General features: G+C 37.0%; 1 protein-coding gene and 1 long non-coding RNA gene across 6 annotated transcripts; one reads left to right on the forward strand and one right to left on the reverse strand.

Annotated features, from left to right (window-relative positions):
• Positions 1-12,824: 12,824 nt before the first annotated feature.
• LOC133879648 (uncharacterized) lies at positions 12,825-14,554 on the reverse strand. The gene is made up of 2 exons (XR_009902132.1): positions 13,993-14,554; positions 12,825-13,188 (listed from the first exon to the last, which is right to left on the reverse strand). It is a non-coding gene; the product is annotated as an uncharacterized LOC133879648 (long non-coding RNA).
• A 143-nt stretch (positions 14,555-14,697) lies between these two features.
• Positions 14,698-24,105, forward strand: LOC133879646 (uncharacterized). 5 transcript variants are annotated; one of them, XM_062318293.1, is made up of 14 exons: positions 14,701-14,934; positions 16,365-16,547; positions 16,813-16,995; positions 18,375-18,444; positions 19,682-19,878; positions 20,323-20,398; positions 20,497-20,580; positions 20,661-20,740; positions 21,034-21,154; positions 21,421-21,480; positions 21,582-21,632; positions 21,725-21,883; positions 22,934-23,066; positions 23,672-24,105. In XM_062318293.1, the coding sequence occupies exons 4-14, from the start codon at positions 18,391-18,393 to the stop codon at positions 23,842-23,844; spliced, it is 1,188 nt and encodes a 395-aa protein (XP_062174277.1). In that variant the 5' UTR covers positions 14,701-14,934; positions 16,365-16,547; positions 16,813-16,995; positions 18,375-18,390; the 3' UTR covers positions 23,845-24,105. The 5 variants fall into 5 exon arrangements, with proteins under 5 accessions (XP_062174275.1, XP_062174276.1, XP_062174277.1 ...); XM_062318294.1 differs by having other exon boundaries at positions 16,813-16,988; positions 18,374-18,444; XM_062318291.1 differs by lacking the exon at positions 16,813-16,995 and having other exon boundaries at positions 14,698-14,934; positions 19,686-19,867.
• The last annotated feature ends 88 nt before the right edge of the window (positions 24,106-24,193 follow it).

Here is a 24,193-nt window from a genome sequence, read left to right on the forward strand (position 1 = left end):
TCATGGCACCTTATTTTCAAGCTTACTATTCTCATGGCTTCTCTATCGATCTGCTTCTTAAGGTGGACAGAAGGTACAGACACGGTCTACTTCGCGTTGGCTTCGAAAGCAATCTCAAGGCATTTCAGATGTTTGAGAGATGGGATTGCCGGTCAGATTCAGGCCACCAAGAGGGAGCCATGGGTGAGAAAGATCCCGTTGCACCCGGCGCAAGTAGAGGAGAAACACCAAGGCTTAGGGTTCTTGACCAACCGCTCAGGCAACAGAGGGCGTTTCAGCAAATGAGCATGAAGGAGAGCCACCCTTGGAGACCCCAACGCGGCCTTCCCGAGCGATCCGTTTCTGTTCTCCGAGCATGGCTTTAATTTTGGGCATTTTCTCCACCCGTAAATCTCTCTTACTATATATCTTTTCTCTTGCTATTAATACTATTTAGTACAGTACTGTTTTACAACTGTTATTCAGCATGGCTTTTTGAGTATTTTTTTTTTCCACTGTTTTATGACTGTATTTCAAGCCTGGCTTTCTCAGCATTTCCTCCACCCGTAAATCTCTCTTACTATCTTTTCTCTTACATTAAATACTATTTAGTTAACTTGTTTTATGATTGACATACAACTAATTAGCACGAAAATGATAGTAGACTGTTCGATCTACCTTTCTCTAAGCCTTAATGCCTCAGCACATTTTCCCGAAAAAATAAGGCCTCTCTCAACAAATTTCCCGAGAAAGTATGTCAGACGCTTTGATCAACGGGCTGTTGGGAGCCGGTGGGGGGATCATAGCACAGCTCATCACCTATAGATATATATATATATATCCTCTTCAAACCGTATGATCTTTCTTTCCTGTTTTATCTATTTTTTTCTGTAAGCGTTTACTTCGTTTTGCTTTTTCTTGGGGGCTCACACCTATCCTCCTCCTCCTGGCATGCATGCTGTAATGAAATTAACAGCACATCTGCTGTAAAAAATTTGACGGTCGAGATTTGACAACAACAAATTTATTCTAACGACGTTTCAGGAACCTAAAGGAAAAAGTGGCGAGCGAGAATGTTTCGTTTGTTTACAAATAGGAATTTATTTTAAACAAGCTTATTCTTTTTCTTTTCTTTTCTTTTTAACTGACTTGAGATGATGAAACAAGGGAACCGGGCCCAATGATATGCCATCAATGGCTTCACCTTAGAAGCCTCCGCAAGGTTAGTGAGAACTCACTGGTCAAAGACGCAGTGAAAGCGAAAACCAAGCCAAGCCATTAAAGACTTCAAACTCTTTGCATTTCTCCGTTCTTTTTCTCTACCTTTTTCATGTTCATCCTCAGCTTCTTCTTCTTCTTCCTCCTCCTCCTCCTTGACTCCTCTTCTTCTTCCAACCTGCCTTTTGGATGAGCAGATGTATCTACAGCGCATAAGCAACAAATGATTTGGTTGAGGAGCAGCGCGCAGGTGCAGAAATAGATTCATTATCACTTGGGTTCTCTCTCTCTCTCTCTCTCTCTCTCTCTCTCTTTTAGCTTCTTTGCACAACTTATTGTTTTGATTTTCCTGTATAAACCATACACCACTTGGAGAAGACATTTCTTGAAGTTCCATCTATCACTTCCCTCAGCGCCCACTCGATTTTCTCGATATTCTTGATCCGTCTTCTTCATCTTCATCATCACTAGTGATATCCTACTGATCAGGAAAGGCCCCAAAGCACAGAAAATCAAATCATATGCTTCGTAAACACGTCAAGAAGTGGCAGACCAGAAGGGCCAGGAATAGCACTTTGAGTTTGGACATGAACTCGGGTTTTAGAGAGAGAGCCCTAGCGAGACCACCAGAGGAGATCGAGCCAAGCAAAAACAGCGGCAAAGATGAAGACGTACACTGAGGAAAAGCTCGAAGCTGAGGACTGGTGAAGACCTAGCTAGCTCGTGAAAAGAAGAGATAGCAGTGTTCATATAGTTTGGTTGCTTCGCAATTGAAAGAAAAGAGAAGAAAGAAACTACTTTCCGAGGAAGAAAAAAAAAAAAGAAAAGAAAAGAAAAGGAAACACCAAATCCAACCCATCGAAGTCTCCCAGTGCCGATCAGATCAGGAACTGGCCGGATAAGTTTTCTGCCGAACAGTAGATGGGTCACGGGAGGTTTAAATTAAATATCACTTTAATCTTTATCGCCTCAGAGGGTGAAATTGTGAATTTAAAATAAATTCCTTTTTGTAAACAAACAGAACATAACGGCGCCGTTTTGCTTTTAGGTTCTTGACGACGTCGTTAACGGCATGCAAGCCAGATCCCTCCGGTGGGTGAATACTCGTCAACAAACAGAGCGTGATCTGAAGAAGGAGAAGAGCAAGCATGGAACCATTGAGTTAATGTGTCAGGTCTCTCTCTCTCTCTCTCTCTCTCTGGTTACGTTCTTTAGATAATAATCTAATGTAGTATGTATATTTCTCTTTATTTATATTCACTTTGCCTGTTTTTTTTTTTTTTTTTTTTAAAGCAAAATTGTGGAATATGATGAAACCATATGTTTTATTTTTTAATTTTTAATTTGAGTTCACAATATTTATTTTAACATTACAAGTTAATTAAATGGCTTGATTGCACTATTTTTTTTTATTTGACTCTGCTTAGAAACCCCTAACTCCTTTTTCACCTCGTACTTAATTAATTTGTAATTAGTTACAAGAAGCTGGTCGATCGAAAAACCTCACCAGATTGTCTTCAAGCTTTCAACCAACTCTTTTTTTCTTTTTTCCTTTTTCCCCCTCATTTCTGCTAAAATGCTTGAAGTTCCAAACACTGCTTCCTAACTAATTTATAAAAGCCACGGCTTAAAACATTTTCTATTCCCTTTTAAACTTCTCCAAACGTACACTGCTTCATCCCTACCGATACAAAGCCAACACCATATGATCTGCAATCAAACCCAAAAACCCACTTGCCCGGCCAGATAGAGAAGACTCAACTCCTAATTTCCATCATCTTAATTCACCGACAAGTTTATTGTCTTTTCTCTTCTATATAAATTAATATTATCACTCTCAAAGTTACGCAAAGTCTTCTCACATTCAGCTAGCCTCATTAGATATCTCTTCACTAGCTCTCATCTCCCTGCCTCTGATCATCTCTCTCTTCACTCTTAAAAGGAGAGACACTGTAACTCAATCTTTGGTGAAGCCGTCATCTGCTTGACCTTGGAAGACCATTCACAAATCAAAAGCTGTGCCCGGTGATTTTTTGTGCACGGGTTAGGACACGCGCCGGTGGCTCTGGGTCATTTTTGGTTGGAGCCAACGAGTTGGTAATTGGGGTAGGTTTCGGTGTTTTTGGGTGATTTTGGGTGGGTGGGAAAATCGTTGGGTTGTTGCCGTGGAAGGCCGGTGGACAACTGGTTTGGTGCTGGTTGGGGTTGCGGGTAACGGGGTGGAACGGTTTGTTCTGCTGGTTTTTGGTCGTTGGGGCTGTTTTGGGTTGTGGGTCTTGGGTTGGTGCTGGATTTTCTGTAGGTTGTGGGTTAAGGTCTCGAGCTGGCATGTGCAGTTTTCATATATGAGGGATAGCTCTTGCACTTGTTGAACAAGCATTTATAAAAGACGGGTTCTTTCTGTCATGATTGGAGCTGTTTGCTCTGGATACCAATTTAATAGGTAGTCACTATGTAAAGACATGAAATTAACACCACCAAGACAAAATATTTTTTTCCCTTTGTTTCACATTTTAAAGACTTAGTTTTACGGTCTCGAGAGAGTTCTTGAGAACCTTTCGTCTTCTCTGTTAAACCAGAGAGCCCAAAAGCCATGGGAGGGAAGCTTGCTTCCCCCCCACCTCTTTTCCTTTCGTTTCCTTTCCCTTCTCTATCCTTCTGCTCCTGCCTCCATGAGGCCCCTACCGCCTCCCATGAGGCCCCTATCCTGCTAGGGTTTTCCCTGGCCATATCCACCTCTTCAGAGGTTTTTTCCTTGCTTTTTTGTTTGCTTTTTATATTTCTTATCTCTGCAACATATCCACCATGGATCATATGCCGGAATCGGGTAGGGTTTTGGGTCCAAGTTTTTGAACTTAGATCTACAAGTCAGCTCCAACTTTTGTGTGTCACACACATCTCTGCTGTGCTGCCCATCGCTTTCCGCCCCCACCAACACCACACGATCATCCTTCGGCGCTCCCTGGCAGGGAGCGTCTTTCACACGCCAATGAGTGTTTCACACTCCCCAACACGTACTGGCTCCTCGCTCCCACCCCCCCCCCCCCCCCCCCCCACAACAACTTTCCCCTGACGCTACTGAAGGCGATTTTTTGCTGCTTGCAACGTCCTCAGCCGGAGAGAGGTCTTCCAGTAGTGGCATGTGGTTTACACGGGCCAGCACCTACGACTCCAGATCAGCCTGTGTTGTGTGTTGTCTTGTTGTTGGTTTTATATTTTCTCTTTTGTGTTTCTATATAGTTGGACTGAACTTATGCGGCCCCTAAGTTCTTAGATCTACTGTTTTTTAACTTAGATCTACTAACTTCGATCAGGAGGCCTCTCTATCATATGCTCCACCCCATCGGACAGAGTAATATGTTAAAAAAAACAGAGATGCATACACGTACACCGAAGTAAACTCACAAGATACAGACTTTTAAGCATCATGGAAACAAGAAATCAAAGTATACTAGTTCCTTTAATTGGTTCCATCTCTAAGGTTATTTCGACAATCCTACCATGTAAAAGGATAATTTTATTGCATCCCTAACAGCTTCTCCTTCTCTACCCAACCAACAATAGCATTAAGTAACCTTGAATAAAATGAAATCACCCTACCTCCAATATCTTTTTTTTTTTTTGACGGAGAACTCCTCAAGGCTTCATGTACCCACCCCGGCCGGACTCGTACAAGTCGCCTTACACGGACTTCAATATCTTTGTAAGTCTACCTAACCACAATCTCCAAAGGAGCAACCACCTAAAGACAATTGTAATTCAATTCATCCTCTTCAAGAATTTTATAAAAGAACTATAACGACCATATCAGTATGATTACACGAAGGTGTATTTTTTCCTGCTATGCATTAATCATAGTGCTACGTACTATACGATAAGTTAATACTATTTGGGCCCCTATTCTAGTCTTGAGCACTCCACCCATCCGGATAGTAGTAAATATTTGCTCATTAATAGGTGCTTTCTTGCTATCGATCTTCATCTATTTACTGCCGTTAATCTGTTTTTGGGATGTACATTAGTGATGGAATTTGGGGCTTAATTAATTTGTGTCAGTTCAGTTATTAGGATTTCTTCTATTCCGACGGAGGCTCTTCTTCAGATGCGTGCGGTTTCTTCGAGTAAGGACAGTCTCTTCGATGGGTCTTCTCCAGTTTTGTTGGTGATCGATGCGTAGGTTTCACCCCCTGCTGCTTTGGAGTCGAGGGATGTTTTGAAGTCCTTAGAGTCTGCTTTGAAGGTCACAAATCTTGAAGCTTCAACGGATTCGTGACTTTTGGATTGGTATGATGGATATAACTCGGATGTAGAGGATGGTCTTGACTGGGTTGAGGAGGAAGGTATTGCTTGGGTTGAGGAAGGTGATGATTATCCGTGGGAGGGTGATGGTGTTTTTATCCCCAGGATCAGAAGGCTAGGGATGATGCAGCTATTGCTATGTTTCTGACGGGCACGTGGTCTTTTCCTCAGATGCTAGATGGGTTATCTCGGGTCCCTTTCCTATGAAATGTTATTAGGATAACGGATACATCCGTACCACTTTGTATCAAGTTAATGCCCCGGCCAAGAGCTTTCGTTGATGTAGGGTAAAAAATGAATGTGGCTTCTGTTCCAACACCATCATCAGGGAACAAAGGAAGGACTCGGCAAAAAACACATATTTTCTTTTAGTTCCTACAATAAGAGGCAATTAAATGTAAGTAAAGCCTCATAAACCCTGAACAATAAGAGAGGGATATAGACTTACCAGAATAGTGTTGTGTAGTTTTTTTCTTAACTTCTCTCCTTCACTAAGCTGGAACTCTGTGTCTGAAAGACAATCTTGTAGTTCACGCACAATTATCTTTTGTGCTTCAAATTCTGTTCTTATTTTTGAGGACGATAAATTAGCCATCTAAGAACAAAAATAATCATTATTGTGGGGTTAGCTTGATCAAATCCGAAATACATATCAGAATTATTAAACATGCTAATGATGCCATATGAAAAACATGAGAAAACATAAGCAACCTTCCTACAATCTGTGCACAATCAACATTACCTTTAGTTTTTCATTTGCAGCATCAAGCTGAAGCTGCAGTAAGCCAATCTTCTTCCTTCTAGAAGAACATGTCTCCTGTAAGAGAGTCTAAAATTTTACAACTGCTGAAGGTAGATATATACGCATTTCGTTTATGCATATTGAATTTGTTTTGGACATTCTTACATTTAATTGCCTCTTATTGAAATTAATCAATAAGCATGCATATTGAATTCCACTCTTCGAGGTTACCAATGTAAGAATGTCCAACATAAGAACAAATTCGATCAATATTCATAAACGAAATGCCTATATACCCACCTTTAGTAGTTGTACGATTTTGGACCCTTTTACAGGAGGCATGTTCTTCTAGAGGGGAGCAGATTGGCTTACTACAGCTTCAGCATGATGCTACAAATGAGAAACTAAGATAATGCTAATCGTGTACAGATTGTAGAAAGATTGCTTATGTTTTCTCATGTTCTGCATAGGGCATCATTAGCATGCTTATTGATTTTGACATGTATTTCAAATTTGATCAAGCTGGCCTCACAAGAATGATTATTTTTGTTCTCATATGACTGATTTATCGTCCTTAGAAACAAGAATAGAATTTGAAGCACAAAAGAGAATTGTGCGTGAACTACAAGATTTCCTTTCAGATACAGAGTTCCAACTTAGTGAAGGAGAGAAGTTAAGAAAAAAACTGCACAATATTATTCTGGTAAGTCTATATCCCTCTCTTATTGTTTAGAGTTTATGAGGCTTCACTTACATTTAATTGTCTCTTATTGCACGAACTAAAAGGAAATATTCGTGTTTTTTGCCGAGTTTGGCCTTTGTTGCCTGATGATGGTGTTGGAACAGAAGCCACAGTTATTTCTTACCCTACATCAACTTAAGCTCTTGACCGAAGCATTAACTTGATACAAAGTGGTACGGCTGTATCTGTTATCCCAATAACATTTCATAGGAGAAATATTTTATTGTATTCATTTTGTTACACATTACAAGTTTGTTGTTTATTATTTAGTACGAAAATATGGTTTTGTAATTTAATGTACCTAAATTACATTTTAATGTTTAGGAAATTCTCTTTAAGCGTAATTTATCACAATGCTCGTGGGAATGATCTTGTACTTGCTTACTATACTATCGTTTTGATATTGTGCACTTGCGAGTAAAATGTACAATTATTTACCTATTTATTTAGGTAGATATTTGAACAAATTTTTTGAGCCGTTGCCGGGGATTGTGTTTTTTAAAGTTTTTCCTTTTATTTTTGTTATTTATGTGTGTTCATCTAAAAAAAAAGTTATTATTCTCATCTGTTTTGTTTAGCTGAAGACTATAAACTTAGCACTACTTGAGAGGTAGCCCAAAAGAAGAATATGGCACGAGCACCACATCCCAGACAGAAGTACTGATGTTGCTGAATGCAATGCCATCTATTTTTCTTCATTTTTGTTTTTATTTTATTTTGCTCTTTACCTTATTGTGTGTGTTTGTTTTTTTTTTTTTTTTTTTTTTTTTTTTTTTTTTGTGTTTTAACACTGGATACAGTAGTACTGATGCTACTGTATGCATATTTCAATTTTGTTTTGTGTGTTTTCTTCTTGTTTTCGTTTCAGGTTCGACTACTACACAAAACATGCACTCGAGCCACGGGACACTGTGCTCGAGCGACATCTTCCAAGATAGTGGTACTGAGGCTACTTCATGTCATGTGCGATTGTAACTTTGGAACATTTTCTTTTTCTGTTTTTGTTTAATTTTTTACTGGTTATTTTTAGTTTGTTCTCATATTTTTAGTTTTTCATTTGTTTTGTATAGTATTTGGTTTTTCAAGGACAAGTGTTCTTACATTTAAGTTTAGGGGTATGCTATGAGCCATGCCTCTCCATTCAGATTTCCTATCTCCCTAGTATGATCTTTCATTTTTTTCGACACATTGATGACAATGTGTAATTTAAGTTTGGGGGTATGGAAAAGACACACACACTTTGTCAAAAAATAAATGCATATTCTTGTTATTTTTAAGAATTTCGTTGATCTGGAACTGTGATTCAAATTTCATTGGCGAGCTTAGAATGTTGAACACGTGATCATATGACTAAGATTCTGAGTCTTGTTACTCACTTTTGGCAAAATGAGAATCACTTGTTTCAATTTGATTTACCACGAGCACATTAACATATAATTTGTGAGGTATGATATGTGAACCTGATTGTATATGTTTTCAATGTCTTGGGTGAAGTTGGGTGACTTGTTGGATAGGATATCTTGGCGCGCGGACACACATATTTTTGAATGTTTTTCACTGAGTAACTGAACTTCTTGCCTCATTAAGTAATGAATGTTCACGTCAAAAGGTGAGAAGTTTAGACTGGTTAATACCATGACTAATTTAGTTTCGTAACCTTTTTGACTCGAGTTAGTAAAACCGTAGGGGTATTTTTACACCTAGTGCCCTAAAACCATTTGGTTTGAGAAGCATTGGCTTAACACTCGTTATATGGGTCAATTAGAAAGCTAAAGGAAACTAAGTATTGTACGGCCCGAAAAAAAAAAAAAAAAAAACTCATTATTGTGCCATGGTTATTAAATCTAATGGAGACCCCAATAAACTTTTAGATATTGAGTCATTGCACATTAGAATTAATTTAAAGCCACATAATTATGTGCCAGTTCACCTTACACTAAATTGAACTTGTGATTTTGGGAAGCTCTTGTCGATGGGTTCTGTTTAGCTTAATCTTCTGTATTTGTATGTTCCTAACTTTCCTTTGATTCTTTCTTTTCTTTCCAGTTATTCAGAATTGTTTTTTGTTACATTTTCTTTTACTGATTTGTTTTACATGGTTCTTCTGTGATATGGATGAAGGGGATGTTTAGTTAGTCATGATTTATTTTATTAGCAGTTTAAATTCTAAATTCAGTAACTTTCAACTTTGGGGGTTATAAGCGTACAGTCAGGGTTTTCTTCCCTTGACTTTTCAGGGGAATGTTATGTGGGTTCTACTTTGTTCTTGGATTGGGGATGCCTGTGGCTCAGAAAGTGGCATATTTAGCATGTAAACAACAACATACTTTGAAAAGATTTGTCTTTTCTTTTGGCTGTTCGATGGAGTGCTTGGGGGGGAGGGGGGGAATTGGTCACTTTTTTTCTATCATACAAAACAGTTTTGTTCACATTATGATAGAAATTAAGTGACCAAATCCTTAACACCTTGCTTTGAGAACTTGTGGCTGGTGAGTCTTTGTTGATGTTGGAGTTCACATGCTCAGTATAGAATTGATCAGAATGCTGTGTGGAGCTTAAAATGGTCTAATCCAGTTTTTACATTATCGCATGTTTTTGAAAATTTTATACTTTTGACCATTTAAGCATTCCGAGCCTATGAGTATATAAGCATCTCTAGCCTCTAAATAAATGACGCAGAAAGAAAATGGGATTATTTACCAGTTTGGCTGGACAACTGGGGAATGGAGATGTGGTGTTTGTTAAACAGAGGAGATGGAATGGAGCCTTAATTTGAGAATAGAGTGGTGGAATAATATGATTATAGGAAGTTTTCCATTTAGATAGCGCAATACATAGAGCAAAACAGAATTGGTTTTGAGCTTTGTAATTGACGTGATATCTGAAGACTGAAACGTATATCAGGGTGTGCCTCCCCCCTCCCCTTCCCCTCTTCCTGAAAAAAAATGCACACACACATAGGAAGGGTGCTTCCACCAATCCAATGTACTCCCTCCAACCCTGCTATCCTTGGAAGTGTAGGTGCTATTGGTGACTACTTGGGGCTGGAAAAACTTGCTCTTCCATGAGCTTTGCTAGTTCTCAGTAGTCTGGGGTTCCATCATGGTCCTATATGATGCTGATAAACAGTTCCCGTTTATTTTAACACATGGCCCCTTAAACTTGACCAGCAAAAGATTTGTTGGAAATATTTAGGGTGTTTAAAATACAGCTTTTTGTGGTAAAATTATTCATAACCTCATTGTATGGATGACAAAGAACTATCATCGGTATAGTTCTAGTTATTGTGGTGAATTTCTACATATGCTTGTTCTCTCAAAGTTTCAGTTCATACTTTTCAGGTTCCCATTTGTTAAAACTATGATGATGGGTAATGATACTGAAGATGATGATTCATTCTCCAAGCTCCTTGGAAGATGGTCTGTCCTTTACTATGGCATGGGGCACATGCTGAATGACATCACTGCTGCCTGTTGGTTTACTTATCTCTTATTGTTCTTGACTGACATTGGACTTTCTCCAAGGTATATCTTATCAGCTGGTCAGCAGTTTATATGATCAGAATAAAGTTGTGATATATTTTCCTTTTTAAATTTTCTAGCTGGGCACGCCATGTGCATATGTCTTCTTTTTAGTTGGGCACGCCAAAGCCGGCGACGAGCCAAGCCGAATCACCACCACCACCGCAGACGACTCCGACGACATCCACCATAAGGTCTTCTCTGTTTTGTTTCGATTTTCCTTTGGATTTTCTCTTCATACAGATCTGGTTTTTTGAGTTGCTTGATCCATCCGCATCTGCATCTCTTCCCACTGTACAGATCCGAAATTTGTTGCATATTCTGCTTCCGAAATGCTTGTTGTTGTCAAAGAAAATGAAGTATTTAAGTGTTGCAGAATGGGTTTTTTTTTTCGTCTCTGTTTGTTTCATTCTTTTTTGGGTGAGACTTTCCAAGCCACGAAAGGTAGAGTTCGAAAATACAACCCAAGCCAAAGGTCAGATATGACCAAGGGCGTGTTTGGAAGCAAGACAAATTTTTTTCGTTGACCAAGGGCGTTGCAACTTTGGTATTTAATCGAATTTGTTCAATTTGTATGTCCTGGCCCTCCATAGTAGTAAGTGACCTTGCATTGAAATTGGAGTGTGCTAAAGTGGAGTCACGGACCAAGATTTCCTCGTTTCTCTTTGTCATTGCTTAGTAGTAAGTGTCCTGGAAATCAGCCCCATCTCATCTGTCTTCGTTTTTTTTCATTATCACATAGCTGTAGCCTATTTTTCGAAGTAGTCCTTACTGAACAGTCTTCAGTTTTTCATTTTTAATGTCCAAGTTTTCTTTTGATCTTGTATAAAGAGCTGGTTTTTTTTGTCTCTTTCATAGTTGATACTTGGTTATCTCATATATTATTTCTTTATTGGTTGCAACAGCTTTATCACATTTTAGTAGTATGTGTTAGTTAACATTTATTGAATCAGAATAATGGTCTTCATGATGCATTATTTTGTAAATTTGACGAATGTTTTTTTTTGTATAATTTCGTCTTATGTATGTTTTTTTTAGTGATGTCTCATTTATCATTTTACCGTTATTCTAGTGCTGGTTTGTTTGTGTGTTTGTGTATATTTCTATATGACTTTTAACCCCCCATTATTTCTTTATTCACTGCAATCTATGGATGATTGAGAGCAGAGGAGACTTTGATTGGGACTTGGGAGCATATGATTTGCAGCTGAATTCACTTTGATTTGTTGTTTGTTAAAGTTTTTGTAGTGCTGTTTGGGTTTTGCACTTTTTCTTGAGTTTGATATTGTCGCTTTGGATTGAATGGGTAAGACTTTGAATTGGGAGTCCATTTCTTCAAGCTTTGTTTGTAATCCGTTGTAAATTGTAATTAATTGTCTTTTTACCTCTGGTTAATTTTCTCCAGAGGATGCATGGAATACTACTATGTGGCAGCATTTAGACGAGAGTCCTCATCTTGGAATAAGTAAGCAGCCAAGAGTTGTACAAAGGAAAATTGATGGGCCATGGTGGGACAACTCAAGGCTTGTTTGGATGCAACCCACTCGAATAAGGCCCTGGTTTTCGCAGCTCAAATCATATCTGAAGAAAAGGGGGAGAAAAAAAGGATTCTGTAGGAAGGTTTTGGTGTGAATGTAGTCCAGCACTATGTAGTTGGTAGACTTTCTGACATGTCGACTTGCTTCAGCGACGTTGTTCCGATGCTCTGTAAATATTTGTGTACATTTATTGTCTTCTTGGATTAATGAGAAATAGCAATTCATAATTCTACCAATTTTATGTTACTATGAATTTGATGGATTGAAATTTTTTAATCAGGTACACTCCAAAGACAGGCAAGGGCAATGCCTTATGCCCACATGAATGGTGACACTCGCAATTGTTATGTTTACATTTTTAGCTGTATCCGATTATAAAAATTAATCCGATCCCAAGAATATAAACCTAAGATTATTATTCCAATTGTAGCTAGGGAAATATATTCCTGATTATACAGCAATTATAAAGGGCTTTAAACTGTAACCACCCGTGCATGTTTTTGTTAATACAACTTATTTTGCAATGCAACTTTGCTTCCTAAATTTTCATTTTGTTATGGAGCATTATGTTATTTGTACACATTCATTCAACAGGTATACAGTTTACCAATTGAGTAATACAACTTATTTCTTAATTCCTTCATCAACATGAACTAACTGAATCTATCAAAGCACCCAATCCAGAGAATGCATATGGTATTATTTACACAGATTTCGTGATTGAGAACGGAACGAGATTAAAGACCAATCACAATTGATTTTGTTATATTCATGTATGGAATCCATTTTTTGGATGAATGAATTTTATTAACCAAATAAGAGAATTTTATGCCAAAAGGCTACAAATCGGCAAACAAGCCAAAATATCATAAAAAATAATACAATTCTCTACTTTTGGCTATCTATACAATTTGCTACCAGTAGCTAAACAGTATTCACAACTCACAATGGAGAAACCAACAAAACTAAACCAACCAAACAGTCAATTATCTGAAAGGACAGCAACAGCACTGAACCAACAACTTCTAGCAATTTCCACTTTACAGAAACGCATTCTACCTTGATTTTCTTGGGCACACCTTGAGTTGTTCATGGAGCTGCTTTTGAATTTCAATTTGTAGGCGCAAAGCCTCTGTAACTAACATGTCTCTGCTACAAAAAGATGACTTGAAGTAAGTATACAGTCTATAGAAAAGGGAAAAAAATAAAAAATAAACACTACAAAATTCGACCTTGTCATACATTCCATGAGCACCCAAACAGTAAAATCAACGACATGGACACCAACAGCAAAATCAACCAAACAAAGAAACCAAGAGGATTACAAAGAATAGTCAAACCAACAGAGACAAGCAAACCCAGAACAATCCACAAATCTTTTTTGATAAGATTTTTTTTTTTTTTTTTTGAGAACAACCCACAAATCTTTAAAGAACAACCCTGAGAAACCACAATTTTAAATCTTGTGGTTTAGAAGAAAAAAATGCAAGCTCAACCAATGTTTCATGATTCCATTTTGACAGAGATGTTTTATCAAATCTTTGAAGTAGATAATGATTTGGTTGTTATCTATCTATGGTTTAGTTAATCATGCCCGCAGTACCAATTTTTGCTACAAAGGAAAAAAAAGAAAGAATAAATACAAGATGACATTGAGAATCAGAGATGCCTACACATGCCATTTGTGCAAAAGCATAATACTCAATGGCGTCCATCGCAACCATCATCACAAAACTTAAAACAATAATATTTCAAAAAAAAAAAACATTAAACTCTGTAGGAACATCTCAATACATGAACTGAAACCACAATTTTGAATCTTCTGGTTTCCTTTCATTTTCTCGGTAACCAAACAAAGGGTTCGGGAGAAAAGCAAACCCAGAACAACCCACAAATCAGACAAACAACCCATGAACTATAACCAAAATAAAAATCAACAAAAAAAATAGAGACCTGCGGGTTTGTGGTTGGTCGAGCAGAGGATGAACCAGCCATGGAGAGAGGTCGAGTTGGAGGAGCGAAAAACGTCCAGGCGAGTCCAGATCTGGAACTGGGGGCTCGGGAACCTCGCAAAAATCGCGGTCCCAGGAGGTTGAGGAAATCGCCGGGCAAAGGTACAGGTATCAGGCGACTTTTTCCGGGAAATGTACAGGTATTATCCCAAAATTTTCTGCCTAAAACCTTGTCTCCATGGCATCAAGCGAATTTTTCTGGAGAAAGAAGAATGGGTCAGGAGAAAGGAGAATGGGTAAGAAAAAAAAAGAAAAGAATCAGGAGAAGACTGAGAGAGAGAGAGAGACGCGGACCGAATTTGCCATTTGGGGAGGGAGAAGGTTTCTTCTGAGATTTGACGCGGATCGATGAGGTGGCGTCTTAATAGCCGTTATTTTAAATAGATTTAATTGGACGGCCTAGATTGGAAAAATTGTGGCTGGGCAATTTCTTTGGGGATCCCAATCCTGGATGGATAAAGCGGTGATGGTCTGAAACCATTCCGAAGCCCCGGATAATGTTGACGTCAACAATAAGAGACAAACAAGGCACACCCAAATTCAACACCGCACCTGGTCCCTAGTAAATGATATCCTCCTTAAAGACAATGATACCCTCCTTGTGACCGTTCATAAAATTGATCTCAAACGGACAATACAGTCTTTTGGTCTTGTTTTCTAGGCTTCTAGCTAATTACTCCAAAACTCCCATGGGCGGTGCTGGAGGCTGGAGCACACCCTTCAACGAAGAAAAGAAAAGGAAATTATGGAGAAGAGAACAAACGAATTGCTTAGATGTCAAAGGAGACATGGGTTTCTCGTCTGCTTATCCAGGAAGGTTTCTTCCGCTAACGTTTGGGAGGCTCTTGTCGATGGGTTCTGTTTAGCTTAATCTTCTGTATTTGTATGTTCCAAACTTTCCTTTGACTCTTTCTTTTCTTTCCGGTTTTTCAGAATTGTTTTTTGTTACATTTTCTTTTACTGATTTGTTTTACATGGTTCTTCTCTGATATGGATGAAGGGGATGTTTAGTTAATCATGATTTGTTTTATTAGCAGTTTAAATTCTAAATTTAGTAGCTTTCAACTTTGGGGGTTATAAGCGTACAGTCAGGGTTTTCTTCCCTTGACTTTTCAGGGGAAAGCTATGTGGGTTCTGCTTTGTTCTTGGATTGGGGATGCCTGTGGCTCAGAAAGTGGCATATTTAGCATGTAAACAACAATTTACTTTGAAAAGATTTGTCTTTTCTTTTGGCTGTTCGATGGAGTGCTTGGGGGGAGGGGGGGATTTGGTCACTTTTTTTCTATCATACTAAACCGTTTTGTTCACATTATGATAGAAATTAAGTGACCAAATCCTTAATACCTTGCTTTGAGAACTTGTGGCTGGTGATTCTTTGTTGATGATTGGAGTTCACATGCTCAGCATGGAATTGATCAGAATGCTGAGTGGAGCATAAAATGGTCTAATCCAGTTTCTACATTATCACATGTTTTGGAAAATTTTATACTTTTGACCATTTAAACATTACGAGCCTATGAATATATAAGCATCTCTACCCTCTAAATAAATGATGCAGAAAGAAAATGGGATTATTTACCTGTTTGGCTGGACAACTGGGGAATTTCTTTGATGTGCCAAAAGAATTGCCCAAAGTTACTTTAATAAACCAAATTACTGTGTTAACTTTTCATCAAATGAGGAATAAATGAATGACTTATGTTTAGGGGGTTAGTTACAAACAAGATGCGGGGTTTGTTAAACAGAGGAGATGGAATGGAGCCCTAATTTGAGAATAGAGTAGTGGAATAATATGATTATAGGAAGTTTTCCATTTAGATAGCGCAATACATAGTCAGCGCAAAACAGAATTGGTTTTGAGCTTTGGAATTGAAGTGATATCTTTGTTTTTTGATAAGTAAAATATTCAATAAAATGCACACACACATAGGAAGGGTGCTTCCACCAATCAAATGTAGTCCTTCCTCCAACCCTGATATCCTTGGAAGTGTAGGTGCTATTGGTGACCCCTTGGGGCTGCAAAAACTTGCTCTTCCATGAGCTTTGCTAGTTCTCAGTAGTCTGGGGTTCCATCACGGTCCTATATGATGCTGACACACAGTTCCCGTTTATTTTAACACATGGCCCCTTAAACTTGACTAGCAACAGATTTGTTGGATATATTTAGTGTGTTTAAAATACAGCTTTTTGTGGTAAAATTATTCATAACCTCATTGTATGGATGACAAAGAACTATCATCAGTATAGTTCTAGTTATTCTGGTGAATTCCTGCATATGCTTGTTCTCTCAAAGTTTCAGTTCATACTTTTCAGGTTCCCATTTGTTAAAACTATGATGATGGGTAATGATACTGAAGATGATGATTCATTCTCCAAGCCCCTTGGAAGACGGTCTGTTCTTTACTATGGCGTGGGGCACATGCTGAATGACATCACTGCTGCCTGTTGGTTTACTTATCTCTTATTGTTCTTGACTGACATTGGACTTTCTCCAAGGTATATCTTATCAGCTGGTCAGCAGTTTATATAATCAGAATAAAGTTGTGATATATTTTCCTTTTTAAATTTTCTAGCTGGGCATGCCATGTGTATATGTCTTCTTTTTATGTTGTTTTGGACGAACATTATATTGAAAAAGAAAGATACCTAAAAGGTATGACTTGACATTCATCAAGTCACAATCATGTGAGCTGTTTGTTTTTTTTTTTTCAAAAAAAAAATTTGTTTTAATTTATTTATTTATTTAAGTTGTTCTTTGTAGCCAGCTTGGCAGCAGCCTACAAAACCTAGCTGCCTAGGTTTTTTGACCTCATGATCAGCTGATTTTTTGGGAAATTGTTGAGCTTTTCACTCTCAATTTTGTGAGCCGTACTGCAAGAAGAAAGTATATAGAGAAGCTTCTCAGTCAGTTGCGTTAAGAGGACTGGAGAAATTTTTTTCTTTCGTAAAAGTTCTCTATCATGTGATAGTGAGGCTTGGTTGTACTGTTGTTCTGGGTTTTGAGTGGTTTTTCTTCTTCACTATTCTGTACTCTTATCCTTTTCACTATTCTGTACTCTACTTATTTAATAGTGTAATTTCTTATTGATCATCTATGCCCGTGGATGCAGGCTTTTCATCCCGAACCGCGTAAATCTTGATGTCTTGTGTAATTGATTTATTTTATTTCGCACATTTTACTTCTTTCCAATCCAAAATATCAATTTGGCACAACAAAAGGAATATAGAGTTTATCCTAGGTACTGTTGCCTCTGGTAATTTGGGTTACGAGGTAATGGTTGTATATGGCACTTGTGAAAAGTAAATCTGGTTGTTCCAAACTCAAACCCTTCCTGTGTCCAGCATGATGAGATTTATAGTCTCTTGATAATGAATGAGTAGTTTTGTAAAGGGAATTGAAGTGCCTTCTTCCGTTTTCGTTTTTGTTTTTGTGTTTTGTTTTTTTGTGTTTTTTTTTACCCTTCTCCCCTTATGGCTTCCTATTTGGACTGTGTTGGGTATTCTTTTAATATGTGTAAAAGAGCTATTAAATGTTCTAATATGGAGTTTCCAATGACTTGGGAATGTCATACTATAAAGTATTCTGTGCTTAAACAGATTATGAAGCAAATTATACTCGCATTGTGCACAAATATATATTTCTTTTAAGAGGAGATTGTTCTAGGACTAAGATTTCCACACAATAGAAGATAAGAGTTTATGCTGATTTAGTAATGAAATATGTTTAGTCTCATTATAATGTCCAAAACTGTGCTACACAAATGCATTTTCTTGCTGGCTGTTGTTCTGCCCCTGATATGAGGTGGTAAAACACAAAAATGCTCCATATCCTAGGTATTAGAACTGTTAGAAACATGGAAAGCGAATTCAAGAAATGACCTAAAATCTTTGTGTATTGACCCTGAATCGAATTCCATCAGTCCACATAGCTTAAGCTACCAGGAAGTGGGCCTACATTATATATCGAGCATGTGCTGCTCGAAACTTCATGTAAACCTTGAAATAGACATAAAAACTGGAAAACAACAAAACATGAACGGGAAACAAATGGGGGTTCCGAGGATTTGAACACAAGGACTTTTTATATGAAGCAGGGGTAATACAATGTTAGGAACTATTTGGAACTCAGCAAACGATGTATAATAAGCACTCATTGACAACAATAACAAGAACATTTTGATTTCCTTGCGTTTTCATCAAAATTGTTTCTGAATTGGATTAGTTATTTTCAGTGTGTTGCTTCATTGATTTTGTTTACCTTATGGTATACTGATCTTTTAGCTCCTTTACCTTTGTTTTTGACATCGATATATTATTTCATAGGGATGCTGCTACGGTTATGCTTTCGGGTCAAGTAGCTGATGGATTCACAACCATATTTGCTGGTGAACTGGTAGTTTGGAACTAAATGTTTACTTTTCTGGACTCAAAATTTAATATGCTGTACATACATGACCAATTATTGCAGAATTGAAAATACTTCCATATTATGTCTATCCCATCCATTTTTTGTTTTGCATACTTTTTAAGAACACTCTTTGTTTTATTTGTGACATCCAAGCATCTACGATTTAGAGTAATGTAGATGATCTGTAGTCGCCATTCTGGCCATTAACTTTCTTTAACAAGATTTGGGAAGTCTACATTTTTTTAGTTGGTATCTGCAGGAAAACATTTTAGGTGACCTGCTTTCTGGGTTAATGCTAAATTTGAACGTGTTGGAGTTGGAAATTTTCAGCATATATCACATGAATTTTAAGAATCACGAGGGAGAACATTAAATTTCAAGATAAGTATAGACATATAACTCAATAGAAACTTCAAAATAGTGAATAAGTTTGAGTCTTAACACATTAACATGTGCTTCTTATAATTTTTACCTGAGAAGTTTTCTAATTTAGGCAGTTAATTGTAAACAAATTAAGGATTTGAAGTCTGCAATTTAGCATGTTCTCCTTTGGAATTTTTTCCTTGAAGAATTTATTCTCCTTTGAATCAGATAATTGCCTAAATTACTTCTAGTACAATATCAAAAAGAAAAAAGGAAACATCAAGCACCTTCTCTAACTGGTGGCTGTGGGTCTTCAAGTGATTTTGCACATTTGCATAACTGAAGCTCCTCTACTGAATTTAAGTTGGTTACAACGTAAATCTGATGGTCTCTCTCTCAAGCTTTGGTTAAAGCACATAACTTCAGCATGCCCATACCATATCTGTTATGAAATGTCAAAAGTGCTTGATATACCCTCCCAATATTCTAGAAAATGAATGAAATTATATGTGTTTATCAAATTAGTACTCGTATACCCATTTAACCGGCTACATATATGCAATTTTTTCTTGAAGAAAGTATAAATTCAGATATCATGTCACTGTGTTATGTTTTTATGTGCTACTCTAGGCTGTATGTACATATTGTAATTGCTGGGGTTTTGATATCCAGTTGTTCTGCCTTCTTGATGATTGAAATTACTTTACTTTTACAACTTTTTTATTATGTAGATGTTCCTTTTTTCTTTTCTTCTTCTTCTTTTTTTTCTTTTTTTTTTCTTTTTTTTTTTTTGTGTTGGATGGGGATGGTGACTTTCACTTGCTGGAAATAATTTTGCTTCCTATTGTTTCCTTGATAGATAGACAGGTTTGGACATTTCAAAGTATGGCATGGTGCAGGATCCATTTTGGTTGCTGTTTCATTTTCTTCTGTTTTTGGCGGTTGCATACCTTGTAAAATCTTTGCTACCTCTTCATCAACATTGCGAACTGTTGGCTACAGTGTGTTTGCAGCAATCTTCAATGTGGGTTGGGCTGCTACTCAGGTTTCACATATGTAATAATCTTTTCAGTTTACAGTTTTCTATTTGAAAATGTGCAATTCATCATTTCTATTTTTTCTCCCATATAAGCACAAGGCAAGAGGCCCAGTGCCACTTCTTTAAGTGGCTTTTATGCTGTGAACCCTCATAATTCTTTTGGGCATTTCATTGAAACCCAAAATGGGTTAAACTGATCAGTTTCAAATGGACTTTTATTCATTTCCGGCCTTTATGTATATGCGGTGGGACTAGCCTGAAAGTTTCAGTATTTTACAAATGGATGACCGCATAAAATTAACAGTGGGACAATATGGAAGTTTGTTAAACCGTGTAGACACCATTGAAACTCTTCACCCCAGACCCTTTATGTTGGGAAAAATAAAGAGGAAGAAACACGTTTCCTTGGGCTTGGAAGTATTTTGTCACTTATGCTATGAACCTTAACTGTTTTGTTGTAGGTCTATGGTGAATTGCATCACGCTAAATTCAACGAGTCGAATAGTGCTGAATAGCTGTCGCAATGCTTTTACAATGGTCAGGTCCTAACTGAATTTTTATTTTATTTGTTCTCATCTTATGTTGTTACATAGGGCCAATGAAGATAGTGTTGATTTTCTTTTCTTTTTCAAAAGGTTGCCAATCTCACCTTATACGCAGTTGCTCTAATAGTCTTTGCTGTCACCAAAGCAGAAACAAATGCTGGTGTTGAAAATCAGGTATGTCTATTAAATGATTTTTTGATTAACTGTTAAATTTCCTTCTTGAATTTAACCACTGTACTTTCCGAAATGAGCAGTATCGCTGGATTGCATATTCGTCAATTTTTTTCGGATGCTTCTTCGTGGGCATATTTCATCTTAGAACCAAAGAGCCAAGGTGAGATAAGTACAGGCATAATTTGATGTTTGATTGTTTTCCCTTGGACTTAGATGGATGGGGACCTCATGTTTCAAGACTACGTTTTAATTGTCAAAGTGTGGGTAGTTTACTGAAGCATTTGGTAAGGAACTACCCATGAGAAATTTCGACAACAAATACTCATAAATGTTCTTGATAATTTGTTTATGCATTAGACAAATGTGCCAGTTGAACCCCTTGGTCCCCATCTCTAGACTGTCATGCATATACTGTGACTTAATTACAGCAGTTATTTATTTTTTCTTATGTAGATCAAAGGTACAAGGAAATAGTCATGCAAGGATTGCATGGGCTTACTGGTTCAAGAGAGTTCTGTATTATGAAGTTGCTCTTGTTTATGTGCTTACCAGATTAGTAATCAATGTTTCACAGGTCAGCACATTTTCTTGCTTAGTGGTGCTCATTTTTTTAAATGGAAAAAGAAAGGAAAAAACTTGGCCTTCATTTTTTGTAAGAACATATAAGGAGATGATATTTTTGGGAATTTTCTAGAGACTCCATGGTGAAAAGTCCCTTGAAAGCTACCTCCTTCTTGGAAAAATCATTCCCCAAACAATTGCGGCCTATAGAAGAAGTGATTTGCTGAAATGGTTCAGCTACCTTTCTAGTTCTGATATAAACATAGCTTCTTGTGTCAGGCGTATCTTGCATTCTATGTTATTAATGATCTACGAATGGCCCAATCAGCTAAAGCTCTGGTACATGGACAAACCTTGCCAAATCCTAATTTCTTTCTATCTTATGTCATTTTGAAAAAAGAGTGCAAGGCTGATTCTTTTTGTCAAAATGATGGGATCAGGTTCCAGCCATAATCTACATTTGCAGCTTTATCGTATCTGTGATTCTACAGGCAATCTTACGAAACTCAGTTCTTTGGTTGAAACTGTTTATGTGATTTGTACGTATTCTTTGCTTTATTGATATCTAACTTACACTTTGCAGGAGATTGCATGGACTGGCCAACGCCTGAAGGCCTACTATTCTGCTGGAGGCATTCTTTGGATATTTTGTGGTGCAGCGATCCTTCTCTTACCTAGAAGCATGAGTGCTTTAATGTACATTATATCAATATTTATTGGTATAGCAAATGCTTTGATGACGGTATGACCTAATTCTCTGAGCTATTAATCTTTCTCATTTCAAATGATTTTTAAGTCCATTTCAATGGCATTTTAAGAAAAGGTATAAGTGAAGCATTGTCCTTACTTATCAATAAAAAGTTACAAAACAAAAAGAAGCATTTTCATGGTTGTTACAGAAACCCTTCAACTATAACTCTTTATTGACATTAGTCATAGTAAGTTAATGATGGTTATGGTGTAGTTTGTAAAGAGAACCAAATCTTACATGAAATATAAGTTCTTGTCATCATTGATACGTCGGTACAGGGGTAGATTGTTTTTGTTACAGCTAGTAATTTCTCCCGCATTTTCGTGGCAGTCATGTCAAAAGATATACTTAAAAAACATAGGCCTTATGATTGTGGAATTGGTTGGATCTTCACATCTGGTTGTTGTTATCACTATATGGCATACGTGTGGAAAATGGATAAAATTTCAATTGTCCTTGTAAAGTGTTATAGAAAGGACTGGTAGTTCATGGAATTTTTCACCTCTTAGAGCATATTAGATCAAGTATTTTGGTTTTGCCATAACTTCGATTGTTCAAGATTTTTTCCATGCTTTTAGCCATTTCAGAGTGTCAACATCTTAAACCATTCACAAACTTAGATGGAACTATGTTAAAATCTCACATTTTCAATGCACTTGAAAATTTTGGGATTTTTTTTTTCTCAGAATAATCAGTGTCAAAGTCAAAATCAAGAAACTTGGGTTGGATCAGGAGAATACAATGTTCTTAGTTAATGCTAAAAAAGCAAGTTATCTGTTATGAAGCATTACTATTCAGGGAAAGCACTTTTAAACTGTAAGGTTGCCAAATTGGTATGAAAATTCCTAGAAGACTGGTTGTTTATCATGTCATAATATTATGATTCTTAAATCCAGCATATTTTTTGTGTATATGTGCATGGAGAATGGGGGCAGGGACCTTGCTGTAAATACCCCAATACCTTAGTTGTATATGATCTCATTTGTAATTACTTTCATTTTGTTATTTTTTAAATTTTAATTTTTTTCTCAATCATAACAGGTGACTGGAGTAAGCATGCAAAGTGTTTTAATTGGCGAGAATCTTGGTGGCTGTGCATTTGTGTGTGGATCATTGAGCTTCTTGGACAAAATCTCATGCGGGCTTGCCTTGTATGTTCTTCAGTCGTTCCAAAGTAAGTAATCTGAATCTTCATTTTCTGCAACAGCTTTAACATAAACGATTCTCTTATATGATACTAGGTACTTTGTTGAGTGTATCTACACACCCATGATTGTTCAACTATTATGGCCCTGTTTATTTCGGAGTAAATTGTTTTTGGAATTTTTTGGATTTTTTTTTTTTTTGTTTTTTTTTGCGTGTTTGGTGTGGCGTAAAATATTGGTCAACACGAAAATATTTTCCATGTGAGTTTAATTAGTGAAGCAGTTGGATATTTTATTACATAAACAATCTTGGAAGCTCATGTAGCTTTATTTAAGTGATCTAGCAGATTTAGAAAATTTACTTGAAACATTACTTATGTGGGTTTGGAAGTTTGATACTGTTTTTTCCGGACATGTGGTTCCTTCTAATTGCCAGATTAATTCCTCTGTTAATTGTTGTCTTCTTAATTTGTAATTTGCAGACTTCATCAGTATATAGCATTAACACTTTATTTTTCCTTCTTTTTTTTTTTGTGTGTGTGTGTGTGTGTGTAAAATTCATGAGTTCTTACTCAAATGCCAATAATAGTTCTCAATTGAAACTCTGTTTGACTTCATATATGCTCAACTGCAGGTTCCTCTCCAGAACTTCATTTGACCAATCCAATGCATGTCTATATTTCAGTTACAAGGATTGGTTTGGGTCTCATACCACCATTTTGTTCACTAGTTGGGGTGGCAGTTACATACACCATGAAACTCCATACCTCCTTTTCGAAACCCATAATGGAGCCACTGTTGGCATAGAGTCTGAAAAAAAACAATTTCCTGAGAGAACTCTTATTGTAAGATGTTCGAGCATTTGCTGTAGGTTTGATTATTTCCCTAGGAAAATGCTCTATAGTGAAGCAATTATATAGGAAAGGATACAATATTTGGATACAGATCTGGTTCACAAAGCATGTGAATTCCTTCTTCTTCATTGAATTTAATTCTTTCATTGAAGTCATTGTTGTCATGCACGCTGGACTTATTTATGAATTTAATTCTTTCTTCTTCTTCATTGAATTTCATTGTTGTCATTGATGAAATTTCATTCATTGTTAGTTTTCAAATTTGAATGTATCCTCACAATATAAACTTGTCAAAAAAAAAA

The sequence above is a fragment of the Alnus glutinosa genome, chromosome 10 (assembly GCF_958979055.1).
Source record: "Alnus glutinosa chromosome 10, dhAlnGlut1.1, whole genome shotgun sequence".
NCBI classification, from domain to species: Eukaryota; Viridiplantae; Streptophyta; class Magnoliopsida; order Fagales; family Betulaceae; genus Alnus; species Alnus glutinosa.